The following is a 12322-nucleotide window of genomic DNA, read 5'->3' as shown; positions in this document are numbered from 1 at the left end:
TTAAATTAGAGTTTTTGTAGAGGTCAGGATGGGCTACTAGTGGGATTAGGTCTATGTGTACATCCACTAGGCCAATGTCAGAGATTATATTGTCTGATAATCATGCCTTGACCTATAAAATGTAGAGTTCTGATGGCAAAGGAATCAGGACAAAAAACAACTTCAAGCTAACATGACAATTACAGTACATTACACAATTAAGATAAATAAAGAATAGCGCAGACTGGACTTTAAAGCACATTTATAAAGAATGCATGTCTGTATAGCATTAATCACAAGTTATTAATGTATTCTAGAGCTGTGAAGTAAAGGACTGCTTATACCTGTATCTAAATGAATATGTCATTCACAAGGTTTGGGTATAATGGCACAAACACAAATACTGCCTCTGAGATGTTCCAAAACTATAATTGGAGAGAGCCCAATGAAGATGTAAATATCATCATATTTAGATACATTTTATAAGGATTATCATCTCAAAAATGACTGAGGGGCATTAAGTCCCACAGAGTGAACAGGCTTGGACACAATATGTAAAACATGATTTACCCACATATCCCAAATCACCACAACACAGGCTTGAACAAACTGCAATAACTGTGTTTTTTTGCACCTCACACAAAAGCATCTTCAACAATCACTGAACATCAGAGATATTCAACCATCCTGTTCCGCACATTTCACCAAACCAAAATGCAACGCGTTGCTGCCATCTTGTGCAGAGTAGTTGAACTACAAACTAAACTGATGTCACAAACATGGCACTTCATAGGCAACCGTACCCTAGTTCTGTGAAAATAAACAATAGATATTGTACATTACACCAATATAAAATAGCCAATATGAAATCATCACAGTTCACAAGAGTAAGTACCTAAATATCAATTACTCTATGTACAAGCGTATTAATACTCAAATATGCTGATTAAAATGCATAGAACACACAAAAGTCTCCATCTGCTCCAGAGTTATGTAGAATCAAACATATATAAAAGGCAAACCGAGATAAAGTATAAGGTTCCTAACAGTAACAGTCCAGGCATCCAGAGCGGACGCTGAGATGCTTTACTTGTGGGTCTGCAGGTGGGTCTTCAGATGACCAGACTGGGTGAAAGCCTTCTCACACACGCTACACTGAAATGGCCTCTGGCCTGTGTGGATCAGGTAGTGTCTTTTCAATTTAGAGGGTGCCTCAAAGCTTTTATAGCAGATGGCACACTGATAGGAGCTTGAGTGTCTTTCTTTCTCTGAGGGTTTCTGGTCACACTTGTGGAGGGAGAGCTTCCTTTTGGTGGTGAAACACTGACTACAGCCTGGGCAGACGTGGAGATCTTTGGGTGGGTCTGACATGTAGGCAAGATTCACCTCGGACCTTAATCTGACCTCCATCCTTTCTTCTTTAACCCCATAGTCTGTGTGACAGTACGGCGGAGTCATGGTGGACTGGTAAAGGTACAGCTTGTGATCTGAATCGTGAGGTATTTCATGAGATTCAGCCAGGCTATGGTCATTCACAAGAGGAGCATGGTGGCTAGGGATTGGATGCATATGGTCATTATGTGCCGTTTCTTGTTGATTGAAATAAGGGGTTTGAAACTGGGTATGGTGTTCCTGTTCATTGTATTCATCTGAAGGGATTTCCGCATGTTTTTCCTCTGCCATATGCCAGGTGCTCTTGTCCGATTTGGAAGTTGAGATACATTTCTGATCTGGTCTGCAGTTGCTTTCTGACTTAATGTGATTGGCATCCTCTGCCTTAGGATGGAGAGTAGAGTCATAGTCGAATGACAAATGTAAGTTATCCAAGTTGGATGGACCTGATGGGCAATACTGGGGATATGACTCATCAACACTTTGTTCGTAATGTGGACAATTCCTCTGCTGGTCGCCATACGTCTCATCAGTGCCCGCTTCGTCTTGGTGAGGCGCTGTGGGGTAATCAACATGTCTCTCTGGAACAGAGTCTTCATTGGAGGACCTCTGGTCCTGTTGAGCCAACAATGACATGTCCGCTTCGTTTGGTTGACCCTCGTGCCAAGAGCTCCTATTGTGAACCTTCTGGTGGTTCTGTAGATGGCAGAGCTGCCTGAAGGACTTACTACAAACCTGACATCTGAAGGGCTTGATGCCCATGTGGATGAGCAGATGTCTGGACAGCTTGGATGGATATTCAAACTTCTTCAAGCACAGCGCACACTGGTAGCCCCTTGATCTACTCTGTGAAGTGGACTTGACTGATTTGTTTTCCGGGCTGCTTATTGTGGCGTGACCTGCTGAAGTTGCTGGGTCTGTCGCGAGGAGGTCCTTGCCATTTGAGGAACTTTGTTCACATACAGGTTCTGTCTCTTTATCTTTCAGGGGACTAATGGAGTATTTCACATCTGTAGGACAGTGGTACTCCTCCTGACTCAGTAAAGGTTCAGTCTCTCTTTCCTCACTTAGACCGGGAGAGAATTCAGCCTCATCCCCTTCATTGTGGAAAGCCATGTGTGTCTGCAAATGAGCACTTTGCTTAAAGGTTTTGAAGCAAACAGGACACTGAAAGGACCTCTGTCCAACATGAGTCAGGGAATGCCGCCGAAGTTTGGACGGGGCGCTGAAGTGTTTTGAACATACAGGGCAACAATAACCCTGCCCCCGACCAAGAACTGGTTTGTTTTGTGAGCCAAGTTTCCTTCGCTTAGGCATTTCATGTGCAGGTCTGGCATCAAAAGCCTGGCTACTGTTTCTATAGTCAGTATTTTGGACTGGCCTTTGAGAAACTAGTTCCCCAGAGAAATGTGTGTCCACAGTACTGCAGTCCAGTCCAGGCAACATATTTCCATTGTAGCTCCAGGCAGGGATTTTAGTAGCATGACTGTACAGACCTTCAGTTGAGCGCTGGTCACTGTCATGTTTTAAGTCTGGGTTGGTTTTCAGAGGTTCCGAGTCTGACTGTTGATTCTTTTTTCTCTTCATCTCAGACGCAGGTTTATTTTTCACCTGTTTTGTAAGATTGAGGCCACTTTTTAAAGTGTGAATCTTCTGGTGGTTGTGCAGGTGACAAAGCTGTCTGAAGGACTTACTACAAACCTGACATCTGAAGGGCTTGATGCCCATGTGGACAAGCAAATGTCTGGACAGCTTGGATGGATATTCAAATGTCTTCTGACACACCATGCATTGATTCACCTTGACCTTTTTTGTCAAAGAGGACGTCTGTCTTTTTTCACTGTTCTCCTTGCGATTATGCCTTGTTGTGTTCTGATGTTTCTCTGATGAGCAGTCACCTGGAGAATCATCTTTTTGTGTTTGATCACTAAGTTGCTGTGTCTCATTAGCATCCATATTAAGTATTGCAGAACTTTCAGAGTTCTGTGAATCAGACGGGACTTGAGAAGCAGCGTCTCCTTGAGCTAAAGGGTAAGGAATACATCTATCTTTCTGCTTAACAAGGTGTAAAGAGATCTCTGGAACTTTATGAGTTTGCTGGTGGACGATCAAATGTCTCATCTGTCTGTATTTCTTCCCACACATGTTGCATACATAGTTCCTTGGCCAAGTTTGAGATCTCTGGGGTTGTGCGAAAGATTTTCGTTTTGGCTGTGAAGGACTTCTCTTTTTGGCATACACAGAGTGAACAGTAGAGTGTGCCTTCAGGTGGGAGAGCTGTCTGAAGGAACTGCAGCAAATTGTACAGTGAAATGGTCTCTGACCCGTATGAATGAGGCAGTGTCTCTTCAGTTTGGATGGAGCGCTGAAGCACTTGAAGCATTCAGGACATTGATGGACTGTCCTTGGACAGTTCGATTTCTGAACATCTTTGACAACGGTTTCATCTGGGCCAGATGTGTCCTCATCCACAGTATGTTTACAGGATACATTTGAGCCTTGGCCACTCACTGGTTCCACGTGTATGGGCAGTGACCCAAAGCTTTCCATTTCAGGATGAAGAGACGGGACTATTGAAAGATGGTGTTGACTGACATGGGAGGAACCCAGAGTACTGTCTGGCATGCTGTTGTAGCAAGCAGTTGGACTGACACTAGTAGTTGCAAATGTGTCCTCTCCATTGAGTCCATTTGATGAGTCTCCGGGCAAACATGTCTCTGTCCTTTTTGGAAATACCTTCTCAGGGTCAATTCTATGCGAGTCAGAACCTGTATTAATTCTCCTTAAAGGTCTCTGAGCAAAGTGTGAGTTGATATGGAGTTTCAAGTGAGCTAACTGACGATACGCTTTTTCACAGAAGTGGCAACCGAAGGGTCTTTGTCCTGTGTGTGAGAGGATGTGTCTCCGCAGCTTGGAGGGAGCTGAGAAGCTTTTGGAACATGTTACACACTGATGAGGTCTCCTGGGAAGATTATTCTCTGTGTTCCCAAAAACCTCCTGTCTGGTCACCACTGTGCTCACTTCCGGCATTTCCACCTCCATGTCGGGTTGAAGATCCTTGGAATCAGAAGGTTGGTATGGGTGATCTATGAGTGAACAATAATATTATGTAAGTATAGTGTTGTTTAAAAGCATTAAAAAACAAAACACACAAAAAACTAAATTAAAATAATAGCAATGTTAATCTGCGGCTAACACAAATAACAATTTAAGATAATGTTATCTGAAAAGACTGAAGAGATCTATTCAATTTATGCTTAGCTACATTAGCTTGAATGGTAATACCCGTGCGTTTGGAAACAGTTACTCGCATACGGCAACTCTACGGCAACTCACCTCATTTATATATCTTATTGTAATAACCACACGTTAGTCATAACCAAAGTTGTAAATCAAATATAACTATGTAGTTACAGAATTTCACCAAAAACATCGAAAGCTACGAGATATATCTCCTTTCAGCAACACAAGCCGTCGTTAATTCGGCACGTCCGGAAACATTCCACAATGTCGTTAGTTCCGTCTACGCAGTGACAATGATGAATAGTCTCAGATTTTCCAAAACGATCCCCATTTATCATCAATTATATTATAATATATTTACTACGATAGATTTTGGTTATAAAATTATAGATGGTGTTCATATTCTGAAGACGCATTACAAAGATGTTTTGCCTACTTATAGGCGCATCTATTCAGAGAATTTTTGCAGATTCCCACTTCTCCTTAAATGTAATTCGTCTGTGTAAGAATTTTTATATTGGAATATATTTTAGCTTGATATGACTTCCCAACAACAATTTGTTATCAACTACATCCTATTCAGGATCTACCGTACAATTGAAATTAAGTTAAAATTAATTGCATCCCCAAAACTACAAAGTAATTAGCAATTGCTTCCTAAGGTAAATAAATAAAAGTAGAAGCAGAAACACTCGAAATGAGCTGGACAATAACCGTCGAAATCGGTTGCATAAACAGAGAGCCAAGAATGTGTCAATTTCCAAAGGGGGATTTCCTCCATTACGTTATTTACATTATATATTCAGAATGAACTTAAACAATGCCTAGGCCTATGGAATACTGGAGTATTCCAATCCACATTGAGGAATTGTCATCTTTATAAAAAAATGGCAAATCAGATTAGTGTATTGTGGATGAATGGAGGAGCCTTATGACAGAATATGAAAACATACATATCAAATAGGCTAAACCAACAAGATTTGTTCCCGTTTGGCTACAAACGAAGAACATCTACCTTGTAAACAGGCAAGTGTCTGCCTCCCTTACATTTAATGTTTCTGACAAATCCAAAGTGAGATTTTTGTTTGAACTACACTCCCTCTGGAACCTGCCCGTGGGATATGACAAAGCATGGCCCCATCTCTCTCTTCGCCCGCAACTCTGTGGAATGATGCAAATGATGACAAATTCCTTCATCCCTCATCATGCATGTGCAGCTAATCGGCATAACACACAGGGATGGGCATATCTCGGCACTTAGCTGAGGGGCAAGCTGCCTGATTGAATCACTCAGAAGTGGCTCCCTCAGACGTGGCCGTATCATGCCGCTGTCAGAGTGCTGAACAGTCTCCTCGAGCGCGGCTCTATTGACTTACATTCGAAACTTCGCTCACTGCAGTCAGCGCGTGAAGAAAACACACATCATTCTCAATTATCACAGAATCAGCTCTTTGTTTGCTCTGCTCAGGTACATGGAAGCCACATTGTATTTGAACACAGTAGGCCTGAAATGCGAGTTTATGACAGAGGAGTGGGACTTGTTAACACTAGGTGGCAGTAGTAAGTCACAAAGCGATTCCCCACCATACAAATACACTGTTTTATTATAATGATAGACAAAAGTGTTTTATGATTCTCAACACCTAAGCTACATCTAAAAAGCAACTATGATCTTAGAAAATATAGTTTTTATTAATAACATAGGCTTATACAATTTGATAACCTTTACACAGACAATGATGTGGCTGTTTAGACATTAAAAAGGTCAAAATTCAAAATGAATTATGACTACAGTTGAACCAAGAGAGTAGACTCTTGACAGCTTCTCAAATTCTACCCCCCCTCCACCCCCCCCCCAAAAATAAAATAAAACGAGGAAACCCAATGCAAGCTGGGGACGTTGGTTCAGCCTGGCCGCTGCATGGATCAACTCGTTCTTGTCCGTACAATTAATTCTTACCCACGACCAGTCTCATCTCTCCCGACATGGCAGGACAGGGTTGGCCGTGATGGATGTGACATTAACGGGAGATGAAGCCGGGGAGATGCGACGCCCCAGTCCAATAGTGGCATTTGTCACTGCCCTGGTCATGCAGATTGGGCCAGCCTTGCCCGCTGACTAAGATTAATGACGACGGTGGCCCTGTCTTTGTCTCTCGTGTGGCTGCCCTGCGCAAAACACAATCCCCAAACATGACCCGTCTCACATTAACCCCCACCGAGCTGCTCACAACACACATCATGATACTTCAATATTGGTCACTAATGCAGCAAATCCTCTCAATGTTAGAGGTTACATAGGAATAATAACTGAGACAATCTTTTTGATTAATAAGATAAGAAAGTCTATGCAATGAACTGTCCATATTTGTTTATCACTGTAAAACAGATAATGGACATAAAAAAATCATGAAACATAAACCAAGCTTCGCAAAACAAAATTGTTTTCTTATTATCTGCAACCTGTCCTCATTTTTTTCCCTTACAACCCAGTTACAGAAAGCCCTGTCATTAGACACCTATATTACTCTATGAGTCTTATCTGTAGGCCATGAAGCCAGATTGTTGTGCAGTATAGTTTTGGGTGAACCAAGTATCCCAGTTTGTAATGAAGAAATGAAATAACCTTAAGCTCAATGCACTGCTGCACAGAAAATGGTTTTTCCCTGACAGATGAGGTGGCTGGGGCAGGCTCAGATGAATGGGGGATTGGGCTGCTTGTATCAGACTTCTGGGATCCAACGCGTTCCCTCGGTCATCCATCATCTGGTGACACATCCACTTATATCTGCACTGCACATACATACAGATGTAATCCTCTGTTTGATCATGGATCGGCCTATTCCTACACAATGCACGTTCTGCTGTGTTTGTGTGTGTGTGTGTGTGCGTGTGTGTGTTTTCTGTGTGTGTATATACTCATGTTTATACACCAGTGTGTGTGTGCATGTATGTGTTTGTGTCCTGTGGGCTTGTGTCTCTCCTATCTAGGAGTTTTTGTGTGTGTGTGTGCATGTGTGGGAGTGTATGTTTGCCTAAAATCTAAAGCAGAAATATTATAGAAATAATTTCACAGTTGATTTTATTTTAATAAACGGTATTACTTTACTATTGCGATCGTGCATCAGCTTAAAAAAATCCACAAAATCTACATCACACTCATTATACCAAGTTTCTACAATGAAAACAACGTTGACTGGATCTGTATGAATAAATAGCTCATTACCATCTATGCATATTTGTAAGTCTTTCATGCATTGCGCCAGCACATCACAGATGCTGTGGAGTCATCTGTCCTCCATGCCTCCCCTGCTGTTGCCCCCTGTGGAGAGGGGAAATCAGTCTCCACACTGCTGTCACTCCCCTGCCCTCCCTCCATGGAGCAGCCTGTACGCTGGCCGTGTCCAGCCTGCTCTTGACCCTCATCCGAAGGGGGGCCGGGTCGGCCTAGCTCGCCAGGCCTGCTAGGGTGTGACAGAGAGGTGAAGCCCCCAGAAAGGGGTCTTAGGGGGTCTTGGTTCGAAATGTTGACCCCAGTGTGGTAGGTGGATCGATAGCCTGGCTTGCTCCCAGACAGAAACCCCATGCGTTTGATTTGGCCTGCCCCGTGTGGGGCTAGTGAGATGACACTGTCTCCAGTGTGTTTGGAGGAGGGTAAACAGTGGAGCCTGCCACGGTGGCCCTGGGGAAAGGCCCTAATGTGGCCGGGGTGGCGATGCAGAGCGCTGCCTCCCGTCCCAGCTCCCTAGGGGATATGAATGTTGATTAAACATGTGCTCAGCCTTGGATATTGAGTAATTGGACGTGGAGCAAATGTCAAGCGTTTGTTAATTTCGCAGTGGCGCAGGGTTTATGGTCTGTGATCAGTGGAGGGATCGAGACTGAGAGCTGATGAGGCGTGAACCAACAGCGGGGTTCAGAGGACCTGGCCGACACACCCTGCCTCTTAGACAAGGCAACATTTGGCTGTGTCATTAAAAAGAGATACCAGTATATGAGTATGTATTGTGTAGTTCAAAGTCTTAGGTCTATCCCAGTCCCACGGCTGAATCCGTAGCTGAGGAGGACCCATGGAGGAATTCTTCTCTCCTCAGTACCTTTCGATTATTGGACTACACGGTCTCCAGGTTTCCATCTCCGTGTTGTCTCTCTGCGGTGTGTTCTGAAAGTGAACCTTGGGCCTCCTTTATTTCTCCCAGTCCAATCTAATGAGCATCATCTCTGTCTCAGGATGCAGGCTGTGGCTCCCCCTCTCCTTTGTGAGGCTGGACAGGTGTCTAACTGAATGATGAATGTCCCTGTTTCTCCCCACGTAATTGGCTCCTCGCTGTTTGGCCTAAGTCTGGCGAGATGTCTGCCGGGCAGCCACCTCCATCTGTCAATCACCAACCTGCTGCTGCCTGGCTGGACCTCTGATAGCTATGCTAATGTACAGCCCCCCCTCACCCTATTGGCTGAACCTGTGCTGGTCCAAGCTAATCCATTACAGCTCTGACAGTAATAATCCCCCCCACCCCCCACCCCCAAACACAGGGTCCCGTGTGCTAAACGTTATTTGACCGTTCCTGTCACGTTGGCGCTGCCAGGCGGACTGGCCATGGTGATGGATGACCCAGGCCAGAGCCCTCTCATTCATCACCCGCTGACTGCTGTTTGTGTGTCGTTTCTATCATTTCAGCTTTCAGTGATTTTTAGATTAGTTTTAATTAAGATGTGTCTGCCCCCTATCAAATGTACTGGGAGCTCTGTGGAAACAGACAGTGTACCTTCACTGTATGAATGTGTGTGTGTGTGCACGTTTGTGTGTGTGCAGGTGTATTTTTGTGTCTTTGTGTGTGTATGTGCATGTTTTCCCCTTTACCTGTGATGCACGGTGAAGTCCCGTCAGTGCTAAAAATTATACTTGTTTGATGAATTATCAAAAGTTGAGATCAAATGTTCTCGCTGGCAGTGGGGGCTAGTGGGCCCGTGTTTATTTTGGAGAATAATTGCAGCGGCTCACTGTGATAGATGTGATCAGAATCAAACAGTCTCACCTGACAGGGCCAAATATACAGCTCCTGCACTCTGGAGCACACCCATTAACTCATACCATTTATTTTCTTTTCTCACTCAACAGCTGAGGACACTCACGCTGGTCCTCGGCTTGAATTTCAACCGAGAGAAGCCACCCCTTTGCCCAACTCTGCGAAAATTATATTTTAATTCGATGATGGATTAGAATGGATACATACATATGTGTATACTGTACATATACTGTATATACATACAACTATTCCTGACCTTGATCAAATAGGAAATTAACGGTGTAAGAAGAAATCATAAAAATCAACTAGAAGTAAAAATATGCCTGTGGAATAAATGCTTGGTTTGTTATGTGGGCTGTGTGCGGTGACTGTTTATGTGATTCCCCAGTGAGATTTATGTGATGCGAATGGTCTGGGCGCGTTTCCTCTCTGTGATGACCCTGTCAGATCTTGTTGCAAGCAGAGGGCAGAGGCATTTGTCACCCGTGAGAGATTCTCACTACAGGTTTTCATTCTATCCAAAATTAGACCATCAAGGGCCTAATGTTTTCTAGCATGCATTGATCTCTGATCCCTGTTGAAGAAGAACAGCATTCTCCACTACGAATGGGCAGGTTTCTTTTCCTCAAAAACAACCAAATGCTAAAATGTTTTATTCAAATGGAGCTTCTGTCTTATTCCACTTGGTTAATATCACCTATGAGAATGAGATGATTGTGAACACTACTCTAATCTCAGGGGTTAAGAGGGACAAGTTCCTGTTTATAAACACAGCCTGACTCAGTCTTCCTCGCCATCGTGTCCCCTGCCTCAACTCGGTTCTTTCCCTGAAGAGGCCCAGCGTTACCTCTGCCTGCCCCCGACATCCGTCAGGCCTGCCCCAGACTGGGCCGGCGTAATGGAGAACCAGATGAGCTCAGCCAGGTCGCTCAGTCTATCACTCCTCTCCTACTCCCCTGTCAGATGAGTTTGACCTGAGGAGGGGGGCGATCACGGAGAGACCCTATAGGCTCATTTCGAGTTGTTGATGTTGGTTGTGTTACTGAATTCTTTACTGAGTTCTTTTCATTCATTTAGTTTCTGATGCATTTGCTGCTTTGATGAGAATTGGTGTTGTTTCTGAGCACAGGAAAACTTGTCACTGGATCAGATTCATCCTTTTCTTTTCATGAATGGATACGATGTAGGAAACATATGGAGGCACATTGTGCCATAAATCACTTTCAAAGTTCTTGAACTGGTCATTGAACTGTGAGATGAAAATATATTTTTTCTTCCAACAGCAGTCCTTCCCTGTAATATTCATTTGTCTTTTCATCATCACGCCTTCGACAGTGTACTTAAACAAATCTCACTTTTATGGTTATCCAACTCTGAATGACTGCATGATGGCTTGACTGTTTGTGACAGTTGTAGCCAAACAGTACAGCCCGCTAATCAAAGTCATGTGTGAGGTTTTAGTTTTCCATTCAACCAAGGTTGCCTGTTGGATTGGGTGCTGATTGTAACCTACTCTGAACCCATGGGAACCATTATTATTATGTTAAACTTTGGAACCTTGTGTTCCGTTTTCTGAGAAAGGTATTCTAGTATCAAAGTAATCTTTACAAAGTCTTGCAACATTGTAATATTCAGCTATAAGAATCTTAAATTTTACTACGGTTTTTTGAATTCACAATTGCCTGTGATTTACGGACAAGATATTATATGAAAACATTTCTGGATAAAGATCCATGACTTAATGTACTTAAATGCCAGACATGAGCTGCTCCAGACAATAAAACAGGTTTTAAATGTGTCCAAATGCAGGAGGACTCACAACACCATGTGTAACTATAGTGTGAGATCTGTCACATAGACTGGACAACAGTCCAGATAAAGTTGTCAGGTGAAAAACCTGGGACGACATGTGTCACTTTGATTCCAAAGAAATGGCCTGTGCTGCAAGTTCACTGTCCAGCGTGCCTGTCCGAATTCTCCTCTCTCTCTGGCTAATCTAAGTGAAAACACTTGTGTCCAGACCCAGATGGATGGAGCTGGAGGGAGAATAATCTTCAAATGGTGAAATTTTTGGATTTTTGTCCTCAATCTGAGAGGAACGGTCACTGCTTTTCTTAATCTATGTGCAAACAGTTGAGATATGATTATGTTGCTACACTATGTACCTCACTGTAAGCTGTTAAACATCCTTATTTTCTGAGAAGGCAAAAAGTGTGAAAACATTGGTATTGCATACCCATGAGATTTTTTTTTTGTGTAACTGATCCTTTTACTTCTCACAGTGGTCTGAACTAAACATAAGATGGACAACAGTTTATTTTTCCCATGTAAAAAAGCTCTCTGCTGAGCCAAGAGGTTCCCATCTGATACAGAATGATGTCATCCTATACCCCAGCTTAATGCCATGAGGCATTTCAAGGCTGATAGAAGGAGGGAGTGTTTAGAAGACCTGACACATCAAACATCAAAGTCAACCTCCTCAAAATCCAAAATGCTGCCCAGTTGTCCTCGCCTTCAACTTTGACCCCTGAACCCATCGCATGTATTGCTGTAAATAAAACTGACGAGAGGCCTCCGTGCTGACCAGTCCCACCTGATTTTCCTTATCCCATATTTACACGCCAATCGCTTCCAGCCTGGAATCCAACCTCGGAGTAAACATCCATCCATGTCACTTGGAG

At 43.3% G+C, this 12322-nt stretch overlaps 2 protein-coding genes across 4 annotated transcripts in view; both read right to left on the bottom strand.

The window, feature by feature from the left end:
• The window catches only part of LOC134024484 (actin, alpha cardiac muscle 1-like), a 190608-nt gene that overhangs the window by 9728 nt on the left and 168558 nt on the right, over window positions 1-12322 (bottom strand). The window lies entirely within an intron of this gene.
• LOC134025056 (zinc finger protein 770-like) lies at window positions 225-4894 on the bottom strand. 2 transcript variants are annotated; one of them, XM_062467858.1, is made up of 2 exons: window positions 4708-4894; window positions 225-4457 (listed from the first exon to the last, which is right to left on the bottom strand). In XM_062467858.1, exon 2 carries the CDS (start codon window positions 4411-4413, stop codon window positions 1066-1068), a length of 3348 nt encoding a protein of 1115 aa, XP_062323842.1. In that variant the 5' UTR covers window positions 4414-4457; window positions 4708-4894; the 3' UTR covers window positions 225-1065. The 2 variants fall into 2 exon arrangements, with proteins under 2 accessions (XP_062323842.1, XP_062323843.1); XM_062467859.1 differs by having other exon boundaries at window positions 225-4428.

The sequence above is a fragment of the Osmerus eperlanus genome, chromosome 8 (genome assembly GCF_963692335.1).
Source record: "Osmerus eperlanus chromosome 8, fOsmEpe2.1, whole genome shotgun sequence".
Lineage (NCBI taxonomy): Eukaryota > Metazoa > Chordata > Actinopteri > Osmeriformes > Osmeridae > Osmerus > Osmerus eperlanus.
The sequence above is the reverse complement of the archived record's forward strand: the minus strand, read 5'-3'. Positions and strand labels throughout refer to the sequence as shown.